A 26,103-nucleotide genomic window follows, 5' to 3' on the forward strand; every position below is an offset into this window, starting at 1 on the left:
GTGACAAACAAGTACGACGGAAAAGAGCATAGGATGGTGAAATACTTGAGTGTTGAGGATAAAAGGCGAACAACCAATGCTACACACGCACATGGCTCAAACCAGCCATGTAAGATTTCCCAGCCAGCTCACGAGCCAGATGATTCTTCTGAGAAGCGGCCTGCAGCAGGGAGGCCCTCAACCGAGTGACCTCAGCCTGAACCCTGCATGGATGACCACCCATTACACCCTTTCGAGTCGAAGCCTCCTCAAATATGTAGTGTGTCGCCCGCTTTGCCGTATGAGTGATAAATCCTACGACATCCTCATTGAGTCAAGGGGGCCACAGAACTCGTCCAGTGTGTCTCCCACTCTGCCGGCTGAGCGATAACTCCATCGACATCCTCGTCGAATTGAGGGGGCTAGTGCGTTGCCCGCTTTGTTGGCTAAATGTAACCGAGCGACATCCTCGTCGAGTTAAGGGGGCCAGAATGCGTCTAGTGTATCGCCCGCGTCGTTGGCTGAGTGATAACTCGAGCAACATCCTCGTCGAGTCAAGGGGGCTAGAATGTTTCTAGTCCATCGCCTACGCGTATAATAAACCTACTCCCTTGACCCGTGCCGGTTTAAGGGATTGGGGGGAATTATGAAGAGAGTAAAAAACTGAATTGACGAGGTGATCATGACCATGGTTTTAAATTTCGACCGAAATTTCGGATTTCGGTGGAGACTGACACCGAAATCAATAAAATCCGAAACGGTATTTTATTTCAGCCGAAATTTCTATTTTTCCGAAATTTGACCCAAAAAATCGTTTTTTTTAAATTAATTTAATATTTCACCAAAATTTCAGGGTCTGAAATCGGTACCGAAACCGAAATTTTAAACCTTGATCATGACATGCGACCCTAACCCCTATCACTCGCCCGAAGATAGCCCTAATAACTCAAAGGGTATGCTGGGTGATCATCACCTATCAATCCCCTGAGATCCACCTCCTTCTAGAACCGCACCACACACGCTTTTCCACCACTTCACTAGCGCACGCCGCCTCATGGAAACTAGGCCACATCAACCAACCGCTCATAAGAGGCAAGAACCTTCCAATCGCCTCCAACCATTATACCTGACATGCTAGAGATCATGCCTCATTCCTAGGATGTGCAATAAGCTCCGTCCTATGATGCCTATACACTGTAAAACATCATTATCATCCCTGGTTGAATAGTATGACACATCGCCATTACATCAAATCTCAGAATATGGAACCACCGTCTATAAATATGGACCCTCCTCTCCAAATTAGGTAACAGAGCCTTGTCCCACGCTAAGCTCTCATTCTGTTGATCTCATTACTGACTTGAGCGTTGGAGGGTTTCCCTGAAGTTCTAACTCCGGGTGGTACCTAACCCGATGTCTGTGGGTGCAGAGCAATTCCTTCTTGTTGTTAGCAATAACAAACGGGCTATGGTTCGCTCAAGCAAATTTGAGCATCAACAATGATAAAATCGGTGTTTCCGGGTGGAGATGAGAGCGAAGTGGCTAAAAATCAGGAAACAAAAACCACAGGAAACTAGTGTGTCCAAGTGATGATGAATCAGGAGACAAAAAAGACACCACTCAAAATCGGATAGACTTTTTTTTTTCTGATTTTTAGCCACTTCTCAAATCTCTCTCCGCCTCCTGCTGCCCGACTCTCTCTCACCACTTGGACACCGATTTATCATGAGAAAAATTTCAAACGTTATCCCCGTATGGCTACTCTTTTTACAGTAAAAGGGGTGGACCGGGAAATAGAAGGGGGGAGAATATATCATTTCCCTATAAATAGCAGTAGTTAAAAAGGTGACTCCCGCAACAGGTTTGCTGAAAGTTCGGAAGGCTTAGACGAGAGGGAAAAGGGTTGGATTTAGAGAGCCACGAATGTCCGAATTTGGGGGTTTTTCTGTAGAAACGAAACACATGGGCAGAAACAGAGAGAGAAGAGAGCGTAATCCAAGGCATTTGAAAAATGTCAGGTCCACAAACCACCGAGCGGAGAACACCATCCAAAGAAGAAAAACGAAAAAAAAAGGAAGAAGAAAGAATATTCACGTTTTCCTTTGACGCCTCTGAGTTATTGAGAAAACTGTAAAAATGATTAGAAAATAGTCTGACCCAGAGAACTGAATCTGGGTATCTAGATTTGGATTGCTTGAATATTGGGACTAATTTTTACGACTATCTACGTACCTGGGCTTCTTCTTTTGGTAGCTAAAAATGGTAAGTAGGCTTCATTATATGTTCTTTATGAAGATTTTCTCTATGTCAATCTATCTTTTTTTCCTGGAGAAATTTATGCATTTTGATGACCCTTTTTCCTTTTCTGTATCTTATAACTTAATGTTAAACACTGTTGTTAAAACACTTATAACGAAGTTCAGACTTCAGATAACCTTTACAAAGACTCATAGCTGATAGAGTGGGAAGCAACGGTTTTAGAAAAGAGCAAATGTCCTATGTAATAAGCTATCATTGGAAGCGAACATGAACTATGTAATATGCTATCATTGGAACCGAACAAAATATCCTCAGCTGCTATAAGTTACTATGATTTGCTAACCCAGCTGACCACTGGAGCTTAATGTTGAAGACTCTTTTGTATTTAGTTTTTATCCAAGAAATTGGTATTTTACAATGCCTAGAATAAGATGTGTACACTTACAAGGTACCATGAGCCAAGATTTTGCTATATACAATTGCATAGCAATTTCTAGTGATATATTTATTTTGGAAATTTTTATGCATTTACTAATTTTCTGGTGTCTGCTAAAATTTTATCACATGCAGGCCACTACAGTAAATATTATTGTAGGTTCTCATGTATGGGTTGAAGATCCAGCATTAGCTTGGATTGATGGGCATGTTTCCAAGATACATAGAGAAGAGGCTGAAATTCAGACTACTAATGGAAAAACGGTACTTAGACTGCTAGTCTTTTTAACTCCACATTAATTTAAATATTTTCTGTATACTATGATGCATGTGCACCGTGATGCATTTCTGGTCAAATTCACAAAGTACTTAATGTCATTTGCTTACTGAATCGAAGTAAATGAATGATAACATTGGTTCTGCTATTTTTGTTATAAAGAAAAAAATGAATGCTTATACAGAGAAAAGAAAATGAATGCTTATTTCCTGTGTGAAAGGCAGTCTCTTGATTATTTGCTATTCTTAAAGGTTTATCTGCTTGTGACTGTACTTGGTACGATTACATAGAAACCTTTCTTGTTTCTCATAAAGTTTCAAATTATGAAGTTTATCTGGCAGTATATGGAAAGATTTTATGTTTGTCTACACATACATGGAGATTTTTTTTTATAGGTAAGCTGGGATTGAACCACCAACCTCCAGGTTAGCAAACTAAGCCTTAACCATTGAGCCTGAGGCTCAATCCCTCCTACATGGAGTTTCTTATTGTTTGTTTGTAGTAGATTTTAGTTTTTACAAAGAACTTGTGGTTTGGGATTTTTCTATGTCAGGAAGTTCACCATATGGTTCATATTGTCATTTTCTTCTTTGTTTTTAAGAGACGAAGAAAGATCTAGAAGAAGAATCACAAAGAAAGGAGGGCTCAGGTAGCACCAGACAGTAGAAAATAATAAAAAGAAAAAGGAAAATAGTACAGCAGGATCAAAGGCAATGAGCATCCAATGAATAATGTTTCCTTTTCAATCTCCTCCCTAGCAAGCCCACTCATGCTCCAAGGAATGTGCTTAAATGATGGAGTTATCTCTTTAATTAGGTCTCTGATAGCTATTGTAATATTGGCCAATCTCCAAGGCCCTAGGTTTCACTGTCGATAACCAAGAAATTTTCGAACTTTGATTAATTGAAGGGTCTAGAGGAAGAAAGAGGGGGGGAAATATAGGGAAGGAACCACAAGAAAGCCTTAAACCCTGATTCACGAATTGGAGGGAGGAGGAGGTGAAGTTAGCCTCACCGGTTGTCTCCTCACCTTGATATAGCTAACATCAAATCAATTTATACATAAAAATCCTCCATGCAATGTACATAAGCTGAAGGGCATAAAACAAAAATTCAACTAACGTATATACACTTGTGTATATATTAGTAGATTACAAGGTATCCCATTCAAACTTATACACACCAACTTAATGGTGTAAATAAGTGATATAAATAGCCCATTTTTCATACTTTCCCTCAAATTGATCCACTAGGTCATGAAGCATCAATTTGCGAACCAAAAAATCATTTGAAGCTCGTATCATTGCCTTCATAAAGATGCTGACTGACTGATGTGAAGAATGAATATATGGGAGTGAGATCCACTGTCATGAGTATCACTGAGGTGTGTAATGACCATAGTTACTGGAAACTTCCTAGTTTGATGGGAATCTCACTTTGGAAGCTAAGTTCTTCCCCTTCATAAACTCATGCTTTCCACTTGTTTCCTCTTAATTAAGAGTATGCTTCCTATTTAGGTGATTATTTTTTCCCTTTTGAAAATACCGAAGAAGCGTATTTAAAACTTAAAAACTCAACTTAAGTTTCAAATGAAACTTATGTAGATCCTTTTTCAAAAACATAACATCTAAGCAAGATGGATAAAAATTGTAATTTTAATCAGTCACAAAGTCTTCTTTACTACTTATAATCCCTACCTACGTTAACCCTTCTTCCTTAACCTACTATAACCCTACTCTTTCTGTACACTTCTTCACTTTTAATGAGGTTTATTAAATGTTCAATGTTGATTTCCGAAGACGCTTCCCACACATTTACTCTTTGATTCCTTTAGAGCTTTTTACTTCCCTCATTCTCTTTTTTCTAGACCCCTTGCTTCCCACTACCGCTTCCACTTCCTGCATTGCTTCTGGTCTTTGCTTCACACTCCGCCAACTATGATGACAATTCACCTCGATATGCATCATCCTCTCATGAAAGACATGATTACTTGGAATTTGTATAGCGCTCGTGTATTGCGTGGTACTTCAATCCATGGTTATACTACTGTGCAAAACAGAAATTTTGTGGTTATAGTGAGATGCATCCCTACTTTAAGATATATACTATTAGTTACTGAAAGAACAAAACAATAACCAGTATATTCCAATGAAGTGCATCACTTGCTAGTTGCAACCCTTACTTTCGTTTGGTTATTGATTGTTGCAATAGATTTATGACATTTTCCACAATAATATTGTTCAGGTTACTGTAAATCTGTCAAAAATATACCCAAAAGATATGGAGGCTCCCGCAGGTGGAGTTGATGACATGACAAAGCTCTCTTATTTGCATGAACCTGGAGTCTTGCAAAACTTGGCAACTAGATATGAACTCAACGAAATATATGTGGGCACATTTATATTATTTCTTCTCCTTTTGTTTTCATTTTCAATTAGTGGTAGTCCTATGCAGATTTTTAGTTCCTCTTCTTAAGTGCGGTATTGGATTTGTCCTGACCAATAGCATCATGCAGACGTACACAGGAAATATTCTTATTTCCATAAATCCATTTCAAAGATTGCCTCATCTTTATGATGTTCACATGATGACACAATACAAAGGAGCACCATTTGGTGAGCTAAGCCCACATGTTTTTGCAGTTGCAGATGTTGCATACAGGTGATCTCCTACTTGTGGGGAAATTTTGATATCCTTAGAAGTGATGTTAAAGTATAAAAGATTAAATAACGCTGTCTCCAACAGCCTAAGCTTTTCGAGTAACTGGTCCACATGGTATCAGAGCCAAACGTCCTGGGTTCAATCCTCCTTGATAGCAAAACTCCACATGCAATGGCCAAATCCAAAAGAGGGGCCAGATGTGCCACGTGTAGGCCAACCCTAGTAAGAGGGGCCACACGCGGGGGGAGTGTTAACATTTAAAAGAATAAATAACGCCGTCTCCAACAGCTTAAGCTTTTGGAGTAACTGGTTGTTTCACAAGTAACTAAGTAAGAATTCATATATTTACATATGTTCATTGGAAACAGGGCGATGATTAATGAGAGGAAAAGCAACTCCATTCTGGTTAGTGGTGAAAGTGGGGCCGGTAAAACTGAAACCACAAAAATGATTATGCGTTATCTCGCCTTCTTGGGTGGGCGTGTTGCGACTGAAGGACGGACCGTTGAACAACAAGTTCTAGAAGTAAGTTTAACAAACTAACTGTAGGCCAAGCGAGCTCCTCATGTTCTCTTCTCTGTCTTTTACTACAGATTTTTTCTTTTATTTTCATTTCACACCTTGAAATTGTCACTTCTAAATCAATCTGAAAATTCGTGCCGACTGATATGACTGCAGTCAAATCCAGTTCTCGAAGCATTTGGCAATGCCAAAACTGTTAGAAATAACAATTCCAGGTGAGATACTTCTCAAAGTGTTCATTTCTGTAAGAAAATATGTTATCGGTCTCTTTTTGACATCCACTATTTTATTAAATCAGGTTGTCAACAGGTTTTAGTACAATAATCATTCCTTCATTTTTCCATTTCTGGAATTTCTACTTTCTAATGTGTTGTCCGTATCTGAATAAAATGTGCAGTCGTTTTGGTAAGTTTGTTGAGATCCAATTTGATAAGCATGGAAGGATATCAGGAGCAGCTATCAGAACTTACCTTCTTGAGAGGTCTCGTGTTTGCCAAATTTCTGATCCGGAGCGTAACTATCATTGTTTTTACCTTCTTTGTGCCGCACCACAAGAGGTAAGCATTTTGTTGTATTACTAGACTCATCTTCTATTTTCTTGGTAGATACCCCTTACATGCAAAGCTGGATATAATTGCCAGGACATTGAGAAGTATAAGTTGGGAAATCCTAAATCGTTTCACTATCTCAACCAATCAAATTGCTATGAACTGGTTGGTGTAAGTGATTCCCATGAATATCTTGCAACTAGGAGAGCTATGGATATTGTTGGGATCAGTGAACAAGAACAGGTATATCCTTCCCTTTGTATCCGGTGTATTTTCTACCTCTTGGGATTGGAACTTTATATATAATCTTCAGAGCCCTTTTCTGATACAAGTTCTTTTTCAGGATGCTATTTTCAGAGTCATTGCAGCCATTCTTCATCTTGGTAATATCAATTTTGCTAAGGGGAAGGAAATTGACTCGTCCGTTCTGAAAGATGACAAATCTAAATTCCATCATAAAATGACAGCTGAACTTCTCATGTATGACACACAAGCTCTATCGTTATCTTAGGAATTGTTATCCTTTCTTTCCTATGCTGAATATGTGATTTTTTTAATCTTTATTTCAGGTGTGATCTACAGACTTTGGAAAATGCACTGTGTAAACGAGTGATGATAACCCCTGAAGAAGTTATTACAAGAACTCTAGATCCTCTCAGTGCAACAGTTAGCAGAGATGGCTTAGCTAAGACAATATATTCCCACTTGTTTGACTGGTAAGGTGCTGCCATGTTTGTCGCTTCTGCATACTGTGCTTTATAAATTTCTTGAGTATCACTTTGCTTTATAAATTTCTTGAGTATATCAAACCAGCCCAATGATGTTGGGGTAAATAACTTTTTATTTACAGGCTGGTGGAAAAAATTAACATCTCAATTGGGCAAGATCCAAATTCAAAGAGTCTGATTGGGGTCCTTGACATCTATGGTTTTGAAAGCTTTAAGAACAACAGGTAAATCCTGAAAAAGACAAAGTTGGAATACTTTCTATTGACATCTTGGTTTGTTCCATATAACTTCAAATTTTCCATTTGCATAGTTTCGAACAGTTCTGCATTAATTTCACAAATGAAAAGCTACAGCAACATTTCAACCAGGTAATGTATCATATGCTATGTGGGCAGGTCAATTTTCACTTAAATCTTATATTAATCTAATAACTATGCATTTTTTATTTTTTACTTTTCAGCACGTGTTCAAGATGGAGCAGGAAGAGTACACAAAAGAGCAAATTGATTGGAGCTATATAGAATTTGTTGATAACCAAGATGTGTTGGATCTTATTGAAAAGGTTTTGGCCATTCTTCACTCTGATAGTTGTTTTTGTTTTCTCTTTTCAATGTGATGGTAGTTGGTAATTTTAAAATTGTGAATCACGTTGGCTAACTAATAAACTTTGTAATGTATTTGTTACCTGTTTTCCAACAGTCACAAATATCTCTCCGATATTTTTTCAAATATCGCGATATTTTTATAAAATGAAAAAATACCAAAAATTTCCCAAGATTCTAAAAAAATCATCTGAGATATCTTCATATTTTATTTTTTATAACAACATACAATGAAAATATCGCGATAAATTCACGATATTATTTATTTTCTTAATTTTATTCTTAAATTTTACATTTTTGTATATTTTTTTCCAGTTATTTTATTTTATTTTTGAGTTGAGTTGAGTTGAGTTGTATATTTTATTTTTCCAGTTGTTTATTGATATAAACCTGAAATTAACAAAAAAAATTAAAATATCCCAAGATACACCATGTCAGCAATTCCTGAGACAAATATTTTTGACTGTTTTCCAGTAGCCATTAATATTATGTGTATATGTAGGTATGTGCATGTATGTGTGTTTGGATGTAGGTATACCCACTGTAATGCTATCTTAAAAATCCTATGTAATTTCACTCAATAAAAAATGAATTATTAATATTTGGATAACTCACACTTTTAAATTGCTTTTGTTTGAAAAACAGTCACTTTATTTACAGTTTAAAAAAAAATCAAGTTCAAACTGCATTTCCTATGGGATTGTAAATAGAACGGGACTAATATATTTGGTTGATATAAAACCAGGTAGGGGGGTAGAGCATTAAATTTTTTTCTTCACCGGATTTGTAGATTGTCAGAGTCAGACAAGTTCTGACTTTATTCATAACATTCACAAACCATGTTCGTACTTATTCTAGTTGATTTCATTCATCATGAACTTGTAAAAACTGGTACCTCAACGCCCTTGTCCGATTTTGATGTAAAGCTTACATAGCATCAATCTCATTTTTGAAGAACTAATTCTGATGTGAACCATTGCTTCTCCTAATATGTTAAGGATTGATATGCAGACACAGTAGGATGTTGTGTTATGGACTGATCTTTACATTGTTTTCTTTTGCAGAAACCTGGAGGAATTATAGCTCTTCTTGATGAAGCTTGGTGAGATAATGTTTCCTTGTGCTTTTCATCATATGTTTCCTCTGCCTTTCAATGGAAAGTGATTTGGATTCATTATGGATGTTATCTTCCATATATGAGCTCTGTCAAAATTGTTTGCAACAATGCTGGAACTGAACTTTTTCATAGGTTGCTGAATCCTATGTCACAAATATCTCTAGTATTTTCAAAATATCGTGTTTTTATCGCTATATTTTAATAAAACAACAAAATCCCGAAATAATCCCGTGATTTTAAAACTATAGCGGTATTTTCATTTGTTATCATAAAATATCGCGATATTATCCCGATATTTTTACGATATTTTGTTTTATATTTTTTTCTTAAATTTATATTTTTATATTTTTATATTTTTATTGTTTTTTCCTGATAAAAACCCAAAAAAATAAAAAAAAATTAATATATCCCGAGATTTCCCTTTCCGAGAAATTCCCAAGAACGATATTTGTGACATAGGCTGAATCAAATTTCTCACTTTCTTCAGTGCTTATCAAAATTTGTTTTTTTTGTTCCAGTATGTTTCCAAAGTCAACACATGAAACTTTTTCTCAGAAGCTTTATCAGACATTCAAAGCTCACAAGCGCTTTATCAAACCAAAGCTGTCTCGCACTGCTTTTAACATCTCTCATTATGCAGGCGAGGTGAGGTTTGGTTCCTACGCAATCAAACTAGTTTATAACACTAGATGATATTGCATTTCAACCTACTCATTCTCTATAGTCATCTTCAGGTTAGGTATCAGTCTGACCAGTTTCTAGACAAAAACAAAGAATATGTGGTCCCAGAACATCAAGATTTGTTGAGTGCTTCCAGATGTGCTTTTGTATCCGGCCTTTTCCCTCCACCTCCCGAGGATGCAACTAAATCTTCAAAGTTTTCCTCCATTGCTGCTAGTTTTAAGGTATTTTTTTCTCTTTCTTGGCAGTTGATAATTTGTTGGAGTTCACCTAAACTATGGTCCATGAAAGACTTGGGATGATGGTATCATCTCCTTTCATGTCTAGTCATCATTTCAATGTCTTCTTAACTTGGTGATAAGTTGAAAACTAATGTTGTAATGATGTAATAATGCAGCTACAACTACAATCATTGATGGAGACATTGAATTCAACAGAGCCTCATTACATAAGATGCGTGAAGCCAAACAATCTTCTAAAACCCGACATATTTGAGAATGTCAACATCATGCAACAATTGCGATGTGGTGTGAGTGCATTCTGAATCACAATGGGGTCCTCCTCTGTTTTAGAATTTAGATACAACACAACTGATAACTGCCCCTAATTCATCTCTTTGATTAAATGCTTATTAGAATTGTCTTTGTAGGGCGTTCTTGAGGCTATAAGAATCAGCATGGCTGGATACCCTACTCGCCGAACATTTTATGAATTTATTCATCGTTTTGGCATTCTTGCTCCCGAGGTTTTAGAAGGGAAGTAAGTACCTTCTATAAATTCTACTTTTGATTTATTTAAAAATGTAGATGTATCTGTTAATATTTAAGACCAATATGCATCTGTTGATATTTAAGACTGATATTCAATCAGATTAATGTTTCTCATTGGACTCTAATGATTTTACTTGGTTAGATGTGGATGCTCTCTCTTTTGACTATTTTGTATTCTTGAACAGCTACGATGAAAAAATTGCATGCAAAAATTTTTTGGAAAAGAAGGGGCTGAAAGGGTTTCAGGTAATTTGAGATTTCAGAGCCTTTTTCACATTGTGTGAAATTTTATACCAGTAGGTAAATCTGTTATTTGCTTTACAACATTCTCAGCTGACATGTTTACTCTTGAATTTGCATTTTATCTAAGCTTTTTTTTTTTTTTTTTTTTTTTTTTTTTTTTTTTTAACCCGGAAAGGAATGCGACCCCGGGGCGGGCCTCAGCATATTATTTATTGAAGGCATTTTATCTAAGCTTAAACTAGATATTTTCAGCACTCTTTCATATAGTATTTGACCTTTCTAACTAAAACTTCTAATGCGTTATAGCATCTCTTGCATTTGATCAAGCTTGGGTCATCTCCCATTTTTGTATCAATTCTCAATCTCTTATTCACAATTTGTGAGTGTAGATGCTTTCACATATTTAAAGGACTATCTAATGGTTTTACAGATAGGCAAAACAAAGATTTTCCTGAGAGCTGGTCAGATGGCAGAGTTAGATGCACGGAGAGCTGAGGTACTTAGCAATGCAGCTAAAGCTATTCAGCGCAAAATACGTACACATATTGCTCTGAAACAATTCATTGCATTGCGGAAGGCTAGTATTCACCTGCAATCTTTATGTAGAGGTATGAGAATGACCATTCGATTAACTGGAAGCATAAATCCAATTCTTAGCTTATTTTTAAATTCATTCCTAGTAATGATATTTTGATTCTTGTTGATCCACTTATTGGAAGGATATGGTTATGAACTTATGATTGATATCTTTTGGGAAGGTTGCCTTATTTCCCATGGGATGTCAGTGAAGGCAGAAACAAAAGAAAAAAATAGAAAGAGAGGTGTGCCGGCTACCTCTAGAGAGAGAAAGAGAAACAGAGAAGGGGTGAGAGAAAAGAAAGAGAGAGGAGAAAGAGGGTTCTTCTCGGGTTTTCTCTTGGGAATTTTCTTGCGGGTTTCCCTTGGGTTATTCAAGGTGCGCGATCTTGGTTTAGAAGCATGGCAAGGGTTGCGGGTTTGTGGGTTTGGGTTTAATCCACTGTAATCCTTGTATATTGTTTTCTCATAGTGAAGATTGTGTTTCTCGCCCGTGGATGTAGGCTTGGCCGAACCACGTAAATCTGGTGTCCATCTTGTGGTTTGTGTCTTGTTTTAATTATCCGTTAATTTGTGGACGATCTGATCGGATTTGCCAGGCGAAATTTCTCAACAAATCTGTAACTTTTCGCTTGTTATTTTGTAGTTGTGTAGCACTATTCACAACTATACGAAGCTCTTATTTCTGGTTCTCCACATCCTTGATATGCACTGCAGGAAGATTGGCTTGCAAATTATATGAATACATGAGGAGGGAGGCTGCTGCCGTGAAAATTCAGAAGAATTTACATAGATATGAAGCCCGGAAGGCTTATGAAAGACTGCGGTTGTCAGTGCTTGTATTAGAAACAGGTTTTAGGGCAATGGCTGCGCGTAATGAGTTCAGATTCAGGAAGAAAACTAAGGCTGCAACCATTGTTCAGGTTAGTACGCTGAGTCCATAATAAAGAACTCAAACAGCCAACATATACTCTTTATAGTGTTACCAAATATTTGCTCTGAAATTATTTGCAGGCTCAATGGCGTTCTCACAGAGATTATTTGTATTATAAGAAGCTCAAGAGGTCAGCGGTCGTTTCTCAATGTAGATGGAGGGGGAGGATTGCAAGGAGAGAGCTCAGGAAGCTCAAAATGGTCAGTACCCATCATTTTTTGATTGAAAGTTTATGAAATACAAAAGGTATATATATATATATATATATATATATATATATATATATATATATATATATATATATATATTTGGGTGATCCAAACCATTCATTTGATTGGCCCTCACATAGATAGGGTGTCCACAAAAAATCAGCTCCATAGGATCATCCCAACCCTACAATTTGTGGTGGTAAAATGGACGTGTATAAACCTTCACAAATCTGTCCATTTTTTGCCTCCATGGTTCTAAGGGTTAGGATGATCCTATGGAGCTGATTTTTTGTGGACACCCTATCTATGTGAGGGCCAATCAAATGAATGGTTTGGATCACCCAAACAATGTGGGCCTCCACTGTTTTTTGAGCTAGTGTGTAGATAACTTATCTACACTTGTGTGTAGAAACCGTTCTCTCATATATATATATATATATATATATATATATGTGAGGAAAAGGATTGTACACTCGAGCGTACCAAGCCTATGGTACGCTCGAGTGCCTCAATCACATGGGTCCCACTTTTTTTGTGGTGATCCAAAGCATTCATTTGCAAGGCCCTATCATAGATAGGGTGTGTACCAAAAATCAGCTCCATTGAATCATCCTAACCCCTCCAAAAGTGGAGAGAAAAAATGGGCAGATTTGTGGTCTGTCCATTTTGCCCTCCACAAATGGATGGGTTAGGATGCTCCTATGGAGTTGATTTTTGGTACACACCCTATCTATGATAGGGCCTTTCAAATGAATGCTTTGGATCATCCTAACAAAGTGGGCCCATATGTGATTGGGCCCATATAACATAAGAGTGGTGAGTTTTGGCAAAGATTTTTTGTAAACATACATTAGTAATGTATGGACCGTAATTCGTAAGTTTTACACACTTACAGTGGGTTTCCTCTGAACTTGTTTGTATCCTCATTTCTAATTAGTACTGATTTTTGTGCAGGCTGCAAGAGAAACTGGTGCACTTAAAGAAGCAAAGGATAAGCTTGAGAAAAGGGTGGAAGAACTCACATGGCGTTTCCAGCTGGAGAAACGGTTAAGGGTAATATATATATGTAATAGGCAATTTATTTAGTAGGAAAGCTATTGCTAAATTCTGAAACCCTTTATGCTGTTGAGTCTCAAATCCAAAACTCTCACCAGCACAACTCTTGTGCCACAGCACCAATGAGTGACTTGCTATTAAGGTTTAAAATTTCGGTTTCGGTAGTGGCCGAAATTCGTGAATAAAAAAATTTCGTTCATGTTCCGGCTGGACTTTTGGAAAACCCAAGAAAAGTCGGAAAAAAATAAAAAAATAGAAATGATCGAAATTTTGAAATCTCAGCTGAAATCTGGGCCGACACCGAATTCATGTTCTTCCCGTCAGATTTTGGACGAAATTATAAACCATGCTTGCTATTGATTCATATAATCAATGACTACTTGATTTCACTCTTCCTCAGTTATTCATTTTTTTTTTACCTTTGTCAGTTTAGTAGACTAATATTTCGAAAAGAACTATGAAAGTTAATGTATATGTATATGTTTGTGTGTATTTATATCATGGTCTCTTACAAGAATTTTAAATCATGTATGCAGACTGACTTAGAGGAAGCTAAGGGACAGGAGATACTGAAGTTGCAGAATTCTCTGCAAATCATGCAAAACAAAATAGATGAGACAAATGCAATGCTTGTAAAGGAACGAGAGGCTGCACGGAAGGCTATTGAAGTGACCCCTGTTATTGTCCAGGATACTGAAAAGATTGATGCCCTTACTGCAGAAGTGGAAAGATTGAAGGTGATATATCTGAAATCCCATCAATTCTGTCTACATTATTCTGTTCTTAAGTCTAACAGATCACATATTAAAATTTAAGACCAAATTAACAGTGTATGTCTATCAAAAGTTGTTAACCTAAAATTATGTACTAAAGCTACGGCATTGCCATTACATGCAGAGGATCATACCTGGATCTGATTCCAAGTGAATGCTGAAGGTTTTAGTTATGAATAATTAAGGAGTACACTCAGATTTATATTGCTTCTTATTAAGCTGAATCTCTAATTATAGTGGTCTGAAAATCTCCATCTTGATAAGGCAAAATAGATGGTACCCAATTCTTAATTGCATTCACATTGCCTCTACGAATCATTTGCAAAACATGGGTGCGCTATTTAACATGTTAGATTTATGTCTGTTAAAGATACTAGTTGGAGGGCTGAAAAAAAGACAAAATTCATTCTCATGAATCGTGCACAAGAAGACAATGAATAGAGCTGGAATCCCCATAGAACACCAAAACCAGTGAAAATGACCAAATCGTCGGTCATTTTCACTTTCTTTTTTATTTTCCAAATGGAATCCCATTTTGGAAATTTCTTTCCTACTAGTTATTATTGGCAAAGCTGCAAAGGTTGTGTGCCATCTTTTGTTGGTAATGGTCTTATGCTTTTTACAGGCGTCATTGCAATCAGAAACACAAAGAGCTGACGCTTCTGAAAGGAAATGTGCCGAAGCACAAGGACAAAGCGAAGAAAGATGCAAGAAGTTAGAAGAAACAGAAGAAAAAGTAAATCAACTTAATGATTCTTTTAGCAGGTGAGCATGATCATTTAAGAATGTCATCAAACCATACTATAGTGAATTCCATAGCTGAATTTTCATATTTTTCGTTATTTAGTTATTTTTATTAGTGTTTCCCATCCATATATGTCTACGTAGTGCCTTCAGGCACTAGGTTCGTATGCGAGTGATTCAACCCTTACAAAATGAAGTTTTCTTGATTTGAACTAGGCAGGATAACCTAGAGCCTGACCTCTACAGGCCTCTTTTGTCAATATTTTTTTTATTTGTGTATATTATAATGTACCTTTTGATCAAATAGTTAACCAATTTATTGTTTGATACATACTTCCAAGAGAATCTGATGCTTCTGTAACAAGAATATGTAACATGAATTTGTTCTTAGGCTCCTAACCATTTAATGAACCTTAGAATCTCGGTTGGTAACCATGTAAAACATTTCTTTTGCTGGATACACATGCTGACCCAACAAACAAGAAAAGTAGTTTTAGTATATCTTTTGGCTTCGGTATTGTGTGTGTGTGTGTGTGTCTACCAGCCATTCAAAGTATATAGGTGTGTGTGTGTGTACCATTTTAAAGCAATTATATGTATCTGATATGATTTATATTTTCTATAACACAAATATGTTTTTTTATCCATATCATCTTAGGCAAAACTACCAAATTACCAAGCTTCTAATGAAACCACCAACACACCAAATTTTTAGGGTAATGCGACTGAAAAACCCCTTCTTCTTGTTGCTCGATTTTTAGGGTGCTTTTCAGGCATGTCGAGCAAGTAGTAGTGGTACAAGAAAAACACAAAAAACAAAAAAAAAATCGTAAAAAAAACCAGTCTAGTAGAAGAAGTAGAAGGAAAGAAAAGAAGAAGAAGAAGACAAGAGAAACTAAAAGGAAAAACCCTACAATCGGGAAAAAGAAGAAGACAAAAAAATGGAAAATGACATAAAAACCACTACAAATTGAGGAAGGAGAAAAATAAAATAAATAACAGAAAACCCTAAAATTGAGAAAGAAGATGATCTCGGAAAAAACCCAAAAATAGGACAAGGAGAGGACCGTTTTTAGGTTATCCTATGAATTTTACCAAGGTAGTGTTTGTGTCCTTCTAGGGTATTGGATGAATCATTTATGGGTTATGTCTCCTTCTATGGTATTGTATCTGTTATTCAATGGTAGAGTCTGTATCATTAAAGGGTAGTGTATGCCTTAACCGGACAACAACAAAGCTTCATTGGAGAACACATGAGAACTATTGTTTAGCATGAATATTTTCTTACGAAGAATGTGTTTTATCATTCCAGGGTAGTGTCTATCAATGTCCAGGGTTCTCTATCCATCATTTGAGGTTTTATACAGTTCCAGGGTACTAGACGATTGTCTGCCAGACAACAAAAACTTACAATCGTAAGACATCTAGGGCTTCTTCACCAGATCCAATTTTTTCATCCAAGTCCAGGTTATTTCCAGGGTAATCTTTATATCCTTCAAGGATAGTGCAGGTTTTTTTCTAGGATAATGTGTGTATATTTAAATGGTAGTTTCTTTATAATCGGATGATAGCTAGTTTCTTTCCCAGGATAGGGTCAGTCTCTTACCAGGGTAGTGTCAATGTCATTTTAGGCCATTTTAGGGCGGGACTAATCCATATGGATGCGCGCAAATGTAGGTGAGTTCTCACACTTGCGCAATTACTGTTTTGGCCATAACTTTTGATTTGAAAGTCGGATCTAGGCCAATTTTATATCGATTTGGGGCTACTAAGAGACAAGCCATTCATCCATGTTCGCTATGTCGTCATCCGACATCACTGTGCAATCGGATCGTTAATCCAACATCATTTGATATGATTTTTTAATACTTCTTAAGTTTTAGGAGGTTTTTGTATGATTGTTTTGTTTTTTTCTTTTATTTTCCATTTTATTTTCTGTTGTTCTTCTTTCCCATTTTAGGGGTTATTATTGCTATTTTCCTTTTTTTCCAATTATCTTCTTCCTCGATTTTTAGGTATTTTCTGTTATTCTTTTTATTTTTTCTGTTCTTCTTCTTCTTCTTCTTCTTATCCTTCCTCTGCTTGCCTATTTTTTATGTTTTTTTTTTTGAAATGGCTTTTTTTTTTTAATGTTTTTTTTTTTTTTCCTTCTTCTCCTCTTTTTTTCTTCTTGCCCGATATTTAGGGTTCTTTTCTGTTTCTTCTTCCCCAAAAAAACCCTAAGAGGCCATTTGGATACGCTGATTTTAGAATCTTGGATTTCCTCAAAATTGTAGATGAGAGACAATAGAAGAAAGAGATCGTGATACATGCATGCATACTAACACATGGTGCCATATGTGTCCTATGCATGCACGTATCAGACCGCCCGTTGTTTTCTAATTTCTTGCCCTTCTTTCCAACAGCAAGAGAGCAAGAGATCGTCCCATGTTTTCAGGTTTTAGAAATCCCACGATGGGGGAGAGATTTCTAAAACCTGGATTTCTTATTTAAAATATAAAAAAAACGCTGTCAGGACAGCATACAACAGCTTCATCATGAACCCTCTTTTACACTGTTTTCAAACTTAAACCTGGATTCTAAAATCGGCGTATCCAAACGGCCCCTAAAGAATCGGGCAAAAAGAAGAAAGAAAGAATATGAAGAATGGAATTTTAGTCTCTATACCCTCAAAACTTTGGTGTATTTGCAGTTTCTTTAAAATCTCAGTGACTTGGTAGTTTCGCCAATGTCTCTTCTCAACTTTGTAATTTTTCGATTATCTTTTTTATAAATATTTTGATATATTAACATTTTAGTACTTTAAGTTTCTGAAATCTTCCATGAGTGATCTCTCCTGTGCATTCCAACATTGACACATATAAACTTACATTTTCCGTTATTTATTGAATACCATACACTGCATGAGACCATCTACTGATTAGCTTTGTGTCTATATATTTGAAAAGGATTAGTATCACTATTTCCTGTTTCATCTTGCTAGTTAATGGGATACTTTTTCTTTGAAAACCAGGCTTGAAGAGAAGCTTACCAACATGGAAGCAGAAAATAAAGTCCTTCGTCAGCAGGCTCTGTCCATGGTACAGAATCCTAAATTTCTTACAGCACGCTCAAAATCAACTATTCAGGTACTTCTAAGGAAGGTTTGAAAGTTTCAGCCGGAATACCGAAATTTCGGCCCAAATTCGGTAATTAAAAAAAATCGACACTGTGGCCGAAATTTTAAAACTGCCCAAAAATTTTGGAAAAAACAAATTTGGCCGAAATTTCGGCCAAAATTTTGGAATTTTGGTAAATTTCAGCTGAAATCCTGGACCGACACCTAAACAGGGTACTTTCAGTGTCGGTCCCGGCCGAATCCGAAAGTTCAGGTTTCGGCCGAAATTTAAAACCATGCTTCTAAGAAACAATCTGGAGTAACTCTGGCCTATAATTTTCACCTTAAAATGTGTTATTTGATGATCTTATGACTGCTAATTGACAGAGGAGTCCTGAGAGTGGCCATATTGCAGGTGGTGATATAAAGGCAGCTACTGTAAGCAGACACTTCCTCTGTGTTGATATTATATATTTATACCTTCTCCAATATGTTTTGTTTCTAAATTTGTTGATTATCTATATAGGAATCAAATGGTTCTGCAACCACTCCAAGGGAACTTTCTGAAGTAGAGGAAAAACCACAGAAATCACTCAACGAGAAACAACAGGTATTTCTTTAATAAGTGCCTCCTCCAGGAGTTGTTGCTTGTTTGTTTCTATTTTCAGGAGAGTCAGGACTTGTTTAATAAGTGCCTCAACAGGTTTCTTTAATAAGTGCTTCAACAGGTTTATCACGGACTTGTTGTTTGTTTCTGTTTTCAGGAAAACCAGGATTTGCTTATTAGATGTATTGCGCAACACCTAGGCTTCACGGGAAGCAGACCCATTGCTGCCTGTATTATTTATAAGTGCCTCCTCCAGTGGAGATCTTTCGAAGTTGAACGCACAGGTGTTTTTGACCGGATTATTCAAACAATAGGCCATGCTATTGAGGTTTGAACTACTAATATTTGCTGTGCCCTATGTCACAAATATCTCCTATATTTTCAAAATATCGCATTTTTATCGCGACATTTTGATAAAACGACAAAATCCCAAAATAATCCCGAGATTTTAAAAATATAGCAATATTTTCATTTTTATCATAAAATATCACGATATTTTATTTTATATTTTTTCTTATATATATATATAGCAGAAGAGAAAAGGAGAGAATTATTTGAATTACTCCCAAAATTCTAATAGAATTACACATCACTTTTTTTGACTTTTTTTAACAAAGGCACCCCATTCATCCCACATATTTTCAATCCTAACCCCTCCTTTATGCTTTTTAACAAAGGCACCCATTAAAGCCACATAATTTCAATCCTACCCCCCTCCTTTATGCTTTTTTAATAAAAAAAGTGGACAAAGTCAACATAGTGACGTTTTTTCTTTGCAAAATTACGGATTGGGTATATGTATTACATAATACTACGGATTTTTGTTAGCATATTACATAATACTACGGATTCAGGACGCCTTTCAAAATATTGACAAACCTGATTATTTTTTAATACAGAACGTGTTCATTTAGTACATAATACTACGGATTTCGGCCAGCTTTCAAAATATTTCGGGTCCCACTCAAATGCATGGGTTTGGCTATAGATGGTGCATGAGACCCACCTGTCAAAGCATGAGTGTGAAATACTCCATCGCATCAAATGGGAAAGTGATTAACCATTTATATTTTTCTCGCCCCATGCATCGCACGGGTGTTTTTACTAGTATATATATATATATATATATATATATATATATATATATATATATATATATATATATATATATGAGAAAAGTGTAGCTACACATACGTGTAGCTAACTTAGCTACACCGACGCCTTAGAATACAGTGGACCCCACATTGTTTCGGTGTTGTAAACCATTCATTTGACGGGCCCTCACATAGATAGGGTGTGCCCAAAAAATCAGCTCCATAGGATCATCCCAACCCTACGATTTGTTGAGGCAAAAATGGACGTGTAAAAACCTTCACAAATCTGTCCATTTTTGCCTCCACAGTTTGAACTGTTGGGATCATCCAATGGAGCTGATTTTTTGGGCACACCCTCTCAATGTGAGGGCGTATCAAATGAATGGTTTGGATCACCCAAACAATTTGGGCCCACTGTATTTTAAGCCGTCGGTGTAGCTAAGTTAGCTACACGTATGTGTAGCTTCACTTAACTCTATCTGTATATATATGGGAAGACTGTTAGCAAGACCCGAGATTTTCCCTTGCTGAGAAATTTCGGAGAATGATATTTGTGACAGACTGTGCCTATATGTTATTTTTATGGGATTTGCTAAGCTCCATCCCAAAAGGCTTTTCGCGGCTGGTCTGTCGCAATTCAGACCAGCCACCTCGTGAATGGAGACAAAAGCTGTTGTCTTCATTCACGAGGTGGCTGGTCTGAAGTGCGACAGACCATCCGCGAAAAGCCTTTTGCGATGGACGCTAGCAATTCCCTATTTTTATACACGATACACAGTTCTGAACTTTATTAATTGAAGACCCAGGAGACCAACAATGTCTTAGCTTATTGGCTTTCCAATGCGTCAACTTTGTTGTTGCTACTCCAACGCACACTAAAAGCAAATGGTGCTGCTGGCATGACTCTACAACGCCGCCGGTCAGCATCAACTGCACTATTTGGGAGAATGACTCAAGTAAGAGGCAGTTCCGTTGTACTTGTTGTTGTTCAATATGTTTTACGAAGTTGAATTTAATGCCTCGAAGGAAATACTAGCATCCAGGCTTCTTCTTCATTCTATTTCTTTAATTTTTTTTTCCAGAGTTTTCATGGAGTCTCTCAAGGTGTGAACCTTTCTTTCATAAATGGAGGATTAATTAGTGGAGTAGACCCCTTACGCCAAGTTGAAGCCAAATACCCTGCTTTACTGTTCAAACAGCAACTTACGGCTTATGTTGAAAAGATATATGGAATGATCCGAGATAATCTGAAGAAAGAGATCTCTCCCTTGCTTGGCTTGTGTATTCAGGTATTTCTGTTCAGTTTTTTTTTTTTTTTTTTTTTTTTTTTTTTTTTTTTTAAATTGTGGAGGGGGGGGATAGTAGGTATTTTTGTTCAGTTAATGTTCTTAGATTTACATTTTGTCTACTTAGTGTTAGTTGATGAAAAAAACTTATGTCTAATCACCAAGTTACTTGGAATAATCTCAATGTATGTTATGGACAATGTAGGCACCAAGAACATCGAGGGCAAGTTTAGTGAAGGGTTCCCGTTCAGTTGCAAATGCTGCAGCTCAGCAAGCATTGATTGCTCACTGGCAAGGGATTGTGAAGAGCCTTGGAAATTTCTTGAACACATTGAAAGTAAATCATGTAAGCGCAAACCCTGTTAGGTTTTTTTATTTATTTATTTGTTTTCTCATGTCCTCCCCAGACCCCCAAAATGGCGGGAGCCTCGTGCACTGGGCCGCCCTTTTTTTTGTTTTCTCATGTCCTTCTGAATAGTAAAGCATGGGCTAGCGTCATATTTAAACTTTTGATTTGGTTTCCGTGACCAAAGTGGACACCTGAGCCATTTCTGACTCAGCCACTTATGCCTTAGCCCATTATTCAATCAACTGAATTCTTTTTGGAGCTCGGTTTGTTTGTATTATTATTTCATGATACTATTATCACTTACTTTTTCGTACCCTGCTCTACTCAGGTGCCCCCCTTTTTAGTTCGCAAGATTTTCACACAGATATTTTCCTTCATCAATGTACAGCTATTTAACAGGTAATGATTTAGCATTTTTTTCCTTATGTTTGAAAGGGTTGCAGTGTTGTAATGTGTTAGAAGCTTTACCTCACAATCCTGCCTTCATTATTTTTGCAGCCTTCTATTGAGGCGGGAATGTTGCTCATTTAGTAATGGTGAATACGTCAAAGCGGGATTAGCCGAACTGGACCATTGGTGCTATAATGCAACAGACGAGGCAAGTTTACTTAGTTGTTTTATCTGTTAAAGTATAAAAGATTAAATAACACCTTCTCCAACGGCTTAAGCTTTTGGAGTAATTGGTAGTTTCACATGGTATCAGAGCAAAGCTTCTGGATTCAAACCTCCTTGATATTAAAAATACCCACATGTAATGGCCGACACAAAAGAGGGGCCACATGTGCCACATGTAGGCCAACCCTAAAAGAAAGGGGCCACACGTGAGGGGGAGTGTTAAAGTATAAAAGATTAAATAACGCCATCTCCAACGGCTTAACCTTTTGGAGTAATTGGTTGTTTCACGGTCTTGGTTAGCGATAGTCATTCTATTTTCATTTTCCTGAATGAAAGAAAATAAAATTGCAGTATGCAGGTTCAGCATGGGATGAGCTCAAGCATATCAGACAGGCTATAGGATTCGTGGTATATCATTTCATCCTTTACCTTTTCGCATCGCTGCTTATTGGAAGTATTAGCATAAATAAAGCAGCATGAACAGTCATTGGAGTACTAAGAAATCACCCTTAATATTTCACAAGCATCCATTTCGTTTGACGTAAAGTGGGCGCAAAAAAAAAATTGCGCCCGTAAGGAAAAATGGGCGTAAAATATTTTTTATGCCCATTTCACTTCGAAAGAAACACAGCCAAGGCAAAAGAAGTGAAGGATTACTAAAACTGAAAACTGGCCATTGCAATAGTTGAGCAGAGTTAGCTGGTTTTAAAAGTTCTGAAATCCATATCCCATTGCATTCACTGCTCCAAACAATAGTTTCCACTTTCCACAGTAATAAAAGATGACATGTCAGATGAGAAGAACTGTGGTTCTAGAAACTACCATTAGCTCGTATGATCGCTGTTTAAATACTGCCCGACTTAATAATTGACTCGTCCTACTTGACTTGGTTTTGGCACTTTTGAGACAATAAAAAACTACTTTAACTCACCCAAGTCAATAAGAAACTCATTCTACTGAGACAGTAAAAAACTTCTTTAACTCGCCCGAGTCAATAAGAAACTCGTTGCGTCAGTCATTGAATCAGCAAACTCAATTTCGTTTTACAGTGGGAAAGTTCTTATCCAACTGTGTGTTTTACATTACGATTATATCTGAGCATATAACTTAGAAAAATTTACTGAATAAAGCGCCTCTAAGGTAGATAAAACATAGGCTCAAACTGTGACCTGCAGAATTGTTGACTCTCATGGCCTAATTTGACTAGTTAGGTAATTGTTTCTTGACATATTTTGTTGTCTGGTTCAGGTCATACATCAAAAGCCAAAGAAATCACTGGATGAAATAAGCCACCATCTTTGCCCTGTGAGTGAAGCTCCAAAAGTTTCTCAGAGCTTTAATCTGTGTAGTTTCTTTGAATTTCAAACAGCTTTCTCCATCTGTAGGTGCTCAGTATACAACAGCTATACCGGATCAGTACAATGTACTGGGATGACAAGTATGGTACTCACAGCGTGTCTTCGGATGTAAGTTATATTGGATGCCATTACTCGAACTAGGTTTGGATCATTATTATCATTATCATCACCATATTCCTTGTGTTCATTTAAGCGCTCTTGGTGGCATGAGAGTAATTCACCATGGTTAATTTGTGCCACTGGACCCCTTCTAGGTTATATCCAGTATGAGGGTATTGATGACGGAATATTCGAACAATGCTGTCAGTCATTCTTTCCTGTTGGATGATGACTCCAGGTAAAATATTCACCTTTCATTTCTGCTCCATTTCATTCCACATAAAATGGGTGTAAAACAAATTTTACACACATTTTTCCACTTTAAACTCCATTTCATTCCAAGTAAAATGACTGTAAAACAAATTTTACACCCATTTTCCACTTACAAATGGATGTAAATTTTGTTTTACGCTCATTTTTCCACTTAAAACTCCATTTCATTCCATGTAAAATGGATGTAAAACGAGTTTTATGCCCATTTGTCCACTTAAAAATTGGTGTAAAATTTCTTTTACGCCCATTTTACGTTGAAAGAAACATAACCTTCTTTGTAATCCTAGTGTATGTTCATTTACCATTTCTCGTGGTGCAGTATACCATTTTCGGTTGATGACATATCAAAGTCGATGGAACAGATGGACATCTCTGACATTGAACCGCCGCCTCTCATTCGTGATAACTCGGGCTTTGTGTTCTTGTTGGCACGTGCCGAATAACCGCTTTCAAACCATGCTCTCGGGGATTCTCTCCATTTTGTGACATTTGTATACTGTGTCCTGTTAGACTCAGTTTTACAACCCCTTGAATTTTGTGATACCTTGAGGTTGCTATTCTTTGTGCCTTGGATTAAGGCGGTTCTTTTGGCTTCCCTGCAAATTCTGTTGACTGTTACTTCCAATGGGAGATGCCCTACCCTATGAAATTTGTACAATTTTAGAATGTATCATTTTGGTGAAGGGAATTGAAGTTATAACATCCCCTGTGACCCCCACATCAAGGCAAGCTAATACAGATTTTTGTCTTTTTGTTTTTTTGATTAACATCATTCAGGCTTTGTATTATTTTCCTTGTCTTGTAATTCATCTTCCTCCCATTAATTGAATACACACAGATCCCAAACTCACAGTTTCGATATGCATGTTAGGTAGACAGAAAGTGAAATGACATCATTTTCTGAAGGTTCGTTTGGTATCACGGAAAATTATGGAAAAATCAAAGTAAAAGGACATGTTTTCCTTTTCCTAACATTGTTTGGTTGCCATTTATTATTCATAAGACATGCCATGTCAGCTGTAAATTTTCCAAATGAGTCTGTTTTTTTTTAACGTTCGACTTTCCTCTCAAATTGGGAGGAATATGAAAGTTAAAAATTGGAATCTGGTTTCCTTCCCTTCTACTTGTATATTACGAACATCCAAATGGACCCTAAGGCTTCATTTAGAAGCCACAAAAAAGAAGGAAAGTAGACCGATATCATTCTTTTTCTGTAAAAAACATTGTTGCGTGCTTGTTTGGATTACATGGAAAAGGTTTTTTCAATTTAGTAGGATATCCTTGTTGGTTGTATGTCGGCCCATGTGGCAATCAAAAACCGCTTGGAATTTTCATCCTAATGAGAATTTGACTCCAATTGAACAAAAAGCTGCCGAATCAGCCTATTTCTTGCGTGTACCAATTGAAGTATTTTGAAATTAACTGTGATGAAGAAGATAATTTAAGTGGAAAAATTCTCTCTCTCTCTCTCTCTCTCTCTCTCTCTCTCTCTCTCTCTCTCCAGTCCATGTGTTTGCTACTTTGCTGTCGTGTTTGCCCCGACGACCACTCTTTCCAGCTGGATACACTGTTTTAATCTCTGTTTCATGGCAAAAATATTGCCAGTGACATCTCTTTTCCACAGTCAGTTCTTGCTTCTTAGTTCTTGTATGTTACGTGCTTATTTGGGTCCCACCTTGGCTGAAATAAATCGGTTGAGATATTTGTTATTTTGAGATTTGCTTTGTAGTTATTTAGTTAGTTAGGAGTCTTAGAGATAAGGCTTATCTAGGTTAGGGATTTTTAATAAATAACTTGTACGTAGCCTTTCTTTGTTCAATGAGAATTTTATCCCCAAAATAGTGTGTTTTGTGCACAGAGGAAGAAGATGACCCTTTCCTCGAAGTGGGTCAACAGGCTGATCTTCCCTCTAAGAAGATCAAATCCGTTACGAACTGATTTAGGTTCGTAACGATTGGTATCAGAGCAGCCGGTCCTGCGCCATGAATACATCATTGGAGATTTTGGATTCCCTGCGTGATGATTTTCAGAAGATGAAAGTATATGTTTCAAGAATGATAGAAGAGCAAAGGCGATTTGCGGAAGGCCTCAACAAAATCAGCATGCTAATCAAAGAAATGCGCGAAGATGAAAGAAAGCAAATCGAAAAAAAGAAAGTTCCAAAAAAGAAACGGTGAAATAGAAAAAGATGAGAAAAGAAGAATAGAGAAAG

At 36.8% G+C, this 26,103-nt stretch overlaps 1 protein-coding gene across 5 annotated transcripts; it reads left to right on the top strand.

Moving 5' to 3' along the window:
• Positions 1-1,840: 1,840 nt before the first annotated feature.
• On the top strand, positions 1,841-24,745 carry LOC143880310 (myosin-9-like). Of its 5 annotated transcripts, XM_077383194.1 has the most exons (39): positions 1,841-2,241; positions 2,809-2,937; positions 5,194-5,337; positions 5,465-5,610; positions 5,979-6,135; positions 6,289-6,347; positions 6,530-6,689; positions 6,774-6,923; positions 7,024-7,160; positions 7,250-7,396; positions 7,531-7,632; positions 7,719-7,776; positions 7,869-7,970; positions 9,075-9,112; positions 9,646-9,772; positions 9,862-10,032; positions 10,206-10,337; positions 10,458-10,567; positions 10,764-10,824; positions 11,252-11,429; positions 12,115-12,320; positions 12,412-12,531; positions 13,495-13,593; positions 14,133-14,333; positions 14,995-15,134; positions 18,127-18,241; positions 18,598-18,648; positions 18,737-18,820; positions 18,975-19,145; positions 20,712-20,867; positions 20,994-21,200; positions 21,403-21,543; positions 21,875-21,945; positions 22,045-22,144; positions 22,513-22,569; positions 23,410-23,466; positions 23,547-23,627; positions 23,774-23,856; positions 24,211-24,745. In XM_077383194.1, the coding sequence occupies exons 1-39, from the start codon at positions 2,239-2,241 to the stop codon at positions 24,332-24,334; spliced, it is 4,575 nt and encodes a 1,524-aa protein (XP_077239309.1). In that variant the 5' UTR covers positions 1,841-2,238; the 3' UTR covers positions 24,335-24,745. The 5 variants fall into 5 exon arrangements, 2 of the variants coding, with proteins under 2 accessions (XP_077239309.1, XP_077239303.1); XR_013251634.1 differs by lacking the exon at positions 1,841-2,241 and having other exon boundaries at positions 2,803-2,937; positions 23,531-23,627; positions 24,211-24,262; XM_077383188.1 differs by lacking the exon at positions 1,841-2,241 and having other exon boundaries at positions 2,803-2,937.
• The last annotated feature ends 1,358 nt before the right edge of the window (positions 24,746-26,103 follow it).

The sequence above is a fragment of the Tasmannia lanceolata genome, unplaced genomic scaffold (assembly GCF_043159265.1).
Source record: "Tasmannia lanceolata isolate RefF3 unplaced genomic scaffold, GAP_Taslan_0.1 ptg000002l, whole genome shotgun sequence".
NCBI lineage: Eukaryota > Viridiplantae > Streptophyta > Magnoliopsida > Canellales > Winteraceae > Tasmannia > Tasmannia lanceolata.

Coding starts and splice junctions, on each gene's coding strand:
- LOC143880310 (XM_077383188.1), top strand. CDS start 2,803: ATGCAGGCCACTACAGTAAATATTATTGTAGGTTCTCATGTATGGGTT. Junction 5,338..5,464: donor ATGAACTCAACGAAATATAT/GTGGGCACATTT, acceptor AGCATCATGCAG/ACGTACACAGGAAATATTCT. Junction 6,690..6,773: donor TTTGTGCCGCACCACAAGAG/GTAAGCATTTTG, acceptor TATAATTGCCAG/GACATTGAGAAGTATAAGTT.